The following is a 5,974-nucleotide window of genomic DNA, read 5'->3' as shown; positions in this document are numbered from 1 at the left end:
CATTGTCTATCGCATAGTCGCTCGTATCAAATCTGCTGATGTCGCGTTTCATATTCTCGTACACATCGTCGCACTCAATGTGATATATAAGACTATCCGTATCAGTGTACATGACTTTGCATCTCTCCCGATACATTGGTACCATATAATCGTGGTGAAATTCGTACAAACATGTCTTAGATATATCGAGAATACACATACCTACGTAAATTGGTTTGTAGAATTTCACCTCGAGTTTACGTAATTCTACAGCGATTAGATTTTCCGAAGAAATGCTTCTGCTATGAAAATTTGGTTTTGCAATCAATGTCTCTACGCCGTATCTTCCGTCCCATTTTGTTAAAAGTTTAACATCTACGCGATTGCGCACATTTTCCATCGTTTTGCCAAACACTGCATTATTCATTAGTTTGTACAAATTTTTTTCAAAATCATTTTTTGCTAGTGTTCTAAATTTTGTGTTGAGTTCTATATAAGTACGGAGCCACGGAGATTGAGTAAATTGTAATATACGATGAATTTTTGTAACACGAAGACCGTGACGTGAACATTGCTGCAGGTTGCGATAGTGTATCACGTAACGCTTCTTATCGTATACGGTTGCGAGAAGCTTGCCCTCGCGCTTGCCGGGTGGTTTGTCGTGTGTCGGACAAAACGGTAGGTCAGTGTGCGAATCGTGAAGATGCTGCGGATACTCGAGATCGACTTCGAGGATGTAGCCTGTAGACGAATCGAGCGCGATCGATGATACATCAAAATTGGAAACATTATCGACCCACTGAAAATCGGCGTAGGGCAATGGTTGACACATTGCGCATCCGTATAAATTATTAACATCGAAATACATCAAGTACGTTGATGGTTTTGATAAGTCATACGACTGCATGTACTTGTTATTAGCACGCGCGTACCTGTTGGAACATTGACTCAGACCACCGCGTATACCTCGTTCGATAAACATAACCATGTCAATGTCTGTGAGTAATTCAAATATAATTTTCGTATACTTTAACATGGCGTCCCACGTGTAACCGGGAAGAGTATAGTAATACGCGGGGTCGAGCCCATAACTCTTGATACAACTCTCTCGGAAATTTTCAAAAATGTCTGCTAATAACAAAACATCGATTTTTAAATACAGATCGCTATATTCGCCTAGCGTTCGAATGGAGAATCGCTTCCACACAATCTCAGCGTGCGCGTAATCGCTCTCAGATACTGTGTTTCCTGTCAAGGAACTGTAAAATGATTCTCGTGATGGTAAACACGCATCTTGCAATTTATCTACGCAGTCAATGTACTCGTACGGGAAGACACCTTTTCTTGTTAATAAATTGAAATCTTCGGCGGATAAATTTTTATATTCCGATTGTAAAATTTTGAGTTTATCCTTGCTCAGAAAAGACGCCAATTTGTCGAGACTTGTTGTGAGAAATTTATATGAATCTATGAAACGTAATTTAATGTGATTTCCCGGTTTGTCTTTCGTATCTTTAATATGTTTTGTAAATGAAATATATTTTTCTTTTGTTATCGGAAGTAAATCGATTCCCCCTTCGAACGCTGTGGCTATTTCCTCGATTATAAAGTGAGAATCATAACCAGATAAATTGTGAAATACTATTGGAATGCAAAAAGATTCTTTGTAATTTAGATTGCAATTTGAATGCGCGGGACCTCTGTACCGCCTGGTCAAATGACAATGATCGCGTACGCGCGTATCATCTTCTACGAATGGTTTCTCACATATATGACACTGAGTCGCACTTCGAAATTCTTTCCATTCATTTTGCGTTAAATTTACCATGGGGACATTGGTTGTTAAAATATTTTCTACATGTTGCGCCAAATTTTTAAGTTCGTCGGTGAACCATGCAACGCAATTGGCTTCGCGACGAGAATGATACGCGGATAACGAATTATCGTACGAGCAATGTACATAATAAGCCATACTAAATACTTGGTGATGTTGATAAAAATTTTCTTCTTCTTTTTTCACCAAAACGCACTCCAGGTCGGCGTACACGACGAAAGGTAGTCGCTCCTTCCTGTTGTAGTTGGTAAATGCGAGCCACTTATCCTTATCGCTCGGTAATCGGATAGCGCAGTCGTTCATCTTTCCACAGTCTACTGTATGTGATTGCAATTTCTCGACCGAGTGAAAATAGTGCATGCATCTGTAAAATAAAAGTTAAAATTTTTATATCCTTGTTTTAAATATTTTTAGACAGTTTTATTAAATATACATACCGATCGCAGATATATTTTTTAGTCTTGTGTTTGCTGAGTTACATACTAACAAGTCTAGATAGATTCTTGATTCATGCAAAATGTCCGATATCTTGCGCATCTTGCACATGCAGCAAGTTGATGTGCTTGTCTCTCTTTTGCTCCGTAAGGTGAATAGGGACAATGTTTTCGTTTTCAAAACTGTACACGTTGATTGAAATGTCATTATAAATTTCAAATTTTTTAATTTGATTAAGAGTGACTGGAAACTCAATATCTTGGAGATTTAGTACTGTTGTATAATGCGGGTACGATGATTGTCGGTGTGTGCATCTTTCAGCTGGATACAGAGCAGCCACTACCGCCCACGCAAAACATGCATTGTCTTTAGATTGCACGTTAACCACTGCTCGTTTCATTATTATCTTTCGCGATAATTGCACGTAACATCCGGCGCGCATAGGATTATATTTATTTATATTTACAGTCAAATTTAGTATACGCGATAATGCCCATCCGCTATCGCGTTCCTGAAATTCTTCGAGCGATGCAAGGATTGGCTCGACGACTCGCCGCTCATACCACTCGCGTAAATCGGATGTATGTAAGAGTTCACAGTTTCTCGTATTGATTGATTTATTGGCATGCTTATCGCCCGCCACAAACTCGCCGTTAAACACTGTATTCACTTTCACACTGTTATGTTTTTGCATAACGTCTCGCACGTGCTCGAGCACAATGTCACTCGCATCTTCCAAAAATTGACGAGGTTCGATGTGATTATAATTTATAACCGCACCAGTCAAGATGCGGCTCTCAAACGCCGTATCAATCTCTCGCCATATGAGTCTCTCCGAGTTATTTTCACTACTATAATCACCACCACTGGGTATAAACTGTCTCTGCAATCGAGTTTTTGCACCCTCGAGTCGCGCAATTCTTGTCACCAAAAATTGTCTATTTCCGATTGAGAGTCGCGGACGCTTGACACGGCTGCGTTCTTCAAGCTCTTCGATAAACTCCTCGCAATGCTGCAGCCATCCAAAATATTCACCCAATGTGGTGACTTGGTGGGAACGCTCCAACAAGTCGCGTTCTTTCTGCTGCACGTTTTCCATTTTTTCTCTCTCTATTTTTGTGTGCAAACATAACACATATTACGCGACATTATTATATGTAATAAAATTTGACAGCTACTGCACCATCGCATATCCACCTCATCGGGCGATGTAACTTTATGTCTCCGTATTTCGTATATTAATCCGATGTCATCTCGAAAGGTGTCCATACACGAAGCACAGAGAGCTAGAGCACCACCCGTTGAATAATAAAAGTGTATGGCGCAAATCTTACGTTGATTTTGCGCACGGAGTTGTTCATTTTCTACTACGTTGTCGTCAAAATCGGTATTACTGCAATCACTAATATAATTACTATCGTCCGACAACGCATGCTCTTCGTCTGACGACTCGTCTATTATCGCTTCAAAATTAATATTTTCCATTTATTCACTATTCACTGTCACTAACAATTCTAATGCCTGATAGTAACCACTCAAATTTTTTTTTGTTTTTCCACAGTTTCCTGTATGCCTTTTCAAATCGTACTATGGTTTGACGGGGCTCTCATTCTTCTTATATTTCGCCTAATGCTGTCTTAACACATCCTACCGAACGTCAACGCTTTTGCATCTATAAAAACGTTCCGACATGTTCGTCGCAGCGTCGGCCAAAATTTCTATTGTTTTCCCACGACTTTTATCCCTTCTAAAATGTCCCCCGGCTATAAATCAACCACAAAGATAAACACCTTGCAGTTGCAGTTCTTTTCCTAAAAATTCGGAAGATGTTTCGCTCCAGTTTTATGGGAGATTTTCCGCGAGGGTGCAAAGCTGCCGAACGCCGGCGCTTAAAATCTCTTTTTCCATAATATTCTAATGGTCATAAAATGATCATAAAAATTAGAAAAAAAGAAAAAAACACTTTTATGGTTTCTAAAATGTCCCCCGGCTATAAATCAACCACAAAGATAAACACCTTGCAGTTGCAGTTCTTTCCCTAAAAATTATGGAAGATGTTTTGCTCCAGTTTTATGGAAGATTTTCCGCGAGGGTGCAAAGCTGCCGAACGTTGGCGCTTAAAATCCTAATGATATAATGACCATAAAATGATCATAAAACTAGAAAAAAAACAATTTTATGACTTCTAAAATGCCCCCGGCTATAAAATCAACCGCAAAGATAAACATCTACTTTCGAACGTGTGTAGGACCCTTCCCCCCACCCCCCACCCCCCTTTCCCTAACATCAGACCCCTCGCGCCTCCCAGATACCCCCGCCCCCGCACCCCCCTCAGCGCCCCATGGCTTAGAATCCCCACTATAACACTACTTATGCCAGTGCGTGTACACACGATACATGAATTTTCTCCGAGCGTACCACCGGGATATCGGAAACGTCCGCGCAAATCATTTATCTACCGATCGTCGTGCGAAGCATTACTGATTTAACGATACGTGTTGTGGATCAGGAGGGTCGATTGCTCGGTTTTCGAGGAGAGGAAATTACCGTACGATTGCACGTACGACGACGTCAAAAATAGTGTTGTAGCTCGTGTTGAATGAAACGAAGCACGCGAGAGACAATATCTTTACGAGGGACAATACTTTTGCGAGGAGGCGAGCGGTGTCTGGTGACAATAATCAGGTGTCTGGTTACGCTAAAAAGAAGCTCAGCGCGTTGAATCGTGAATTTTTAAAGTCTTTGGGATTTGTCGTACGAAATAATTGAAAGAATGATTGACATTTTGAACATTGGAAGCGAATCGATCTTTGACGACCGTATAGTAAAGATTGAAACTCATACGTACAATCCATACGCAAATACAACACTTGGATATAGCGATGAGATACGGATACCTATACAGCATCAGGATTTGTACACGTTACCGTGCAAAAGCTTCCTTTACGTCGAAGGAAAATTGACGATAAGAAAAAAGGATGAACTAATGATATTGGGAAATAATTGCGTTGCATTCATGTTTGATGAATTTCGATATGAACTCAACGTGTGGAAATTGATCGCAACAGAAACGTTGGAATAACTTGCACGATTAAAAACTACATTTCTCTTACACACGAGAGAAGTAAAATCTTGCACAATGCTGCGTGGAATATAATTGAAAATAATGGTGGTGAAGGTTACTTCAATTTTTGCGTGCCGCTCAACATGTTGCTTAGATTTTGCGAGGATTATAAGCGCGTTGTGATTAACGCTCGTCATTGATTCTAATACGTTCACGCAACAATAACAATTGTCTATTTGGAGCTCAGGTTGCTGAAGCTGAGATTGAATTACACAAAATACAATGGCGTATGTCTCACGTAATATTGAACGAAATTAGTAAACTGTCCTTGCTACGAGCGTTGGAGAGCGGTAGATATTTGAACATGAGTTTTCGCTCGTGGGATCTATACGAATTTCCTTTGCTACACAGTACGACTAAGCATTCGTGGACTGTGAAAACTGCCTCTCAGCTGGAGAAACCGCGATACGTAATCTTTGCACTACAGACTGATAGAAAAAATGTCGCGTCGAAAGATATTACCAAATTTGACGACTGCAAATTGACAAACGTTAAACTCTATCTAAACTCTGATTTTTATCCGTATGATGATTTAAATTTGGATTTTGATAAAAAGAGATACGCTATCCTATTCGACATGTATGCGCGTTTTCGTAAATCTT

The 5,974-nt window shown here is 40.0% G+C and overlaps 1 protein-coding gene across 1 annotated transcript; it reads right to left on the bottom strand.

Annotated features, from left to right (window-relative positions):
• Nucleotides 1-2,321: 2,321 nt before the first annotated feature.
• Nucleotides 2,322-3,758, bottom strand: LOC140675882 (uncharacterized). The gene has a single exon (XM_072910509.1). The coding sequence runs from the start codon at nucleotides 3,345-3,347 to the stop codon at nucleotides 2,322-2,324; it is 1,026 nt and encodes a 341-aa protein (XP_072766610.1). The 5' UTR covers nucleotides 3,348-3,758.
• Nucleotides 3,759-5,974: the final 2,216 nt, after the last annotated feature.

The sequence above is a fragment of the Anoplolepis gracilipes genome, unplaced genomic scaffold (assembly GCF_047496725.1).
Source record: "Anoplolepis gracilipes unplaced genomic scaffold, ASM4749672v1 Contig28, whole genome shotgun sequence".
NCBI lineage: Eukaryota > Metazoa > Arthropoda > Insecta > Hymenoptera > Formicidae > Anoplolepis > Anoplolepis gracilipes.
The sequence above is the reverse complement of the archived record's forward strand: the minus strand, read 5'-3'. Positions and strand labels throughout refer to the sequence as shown.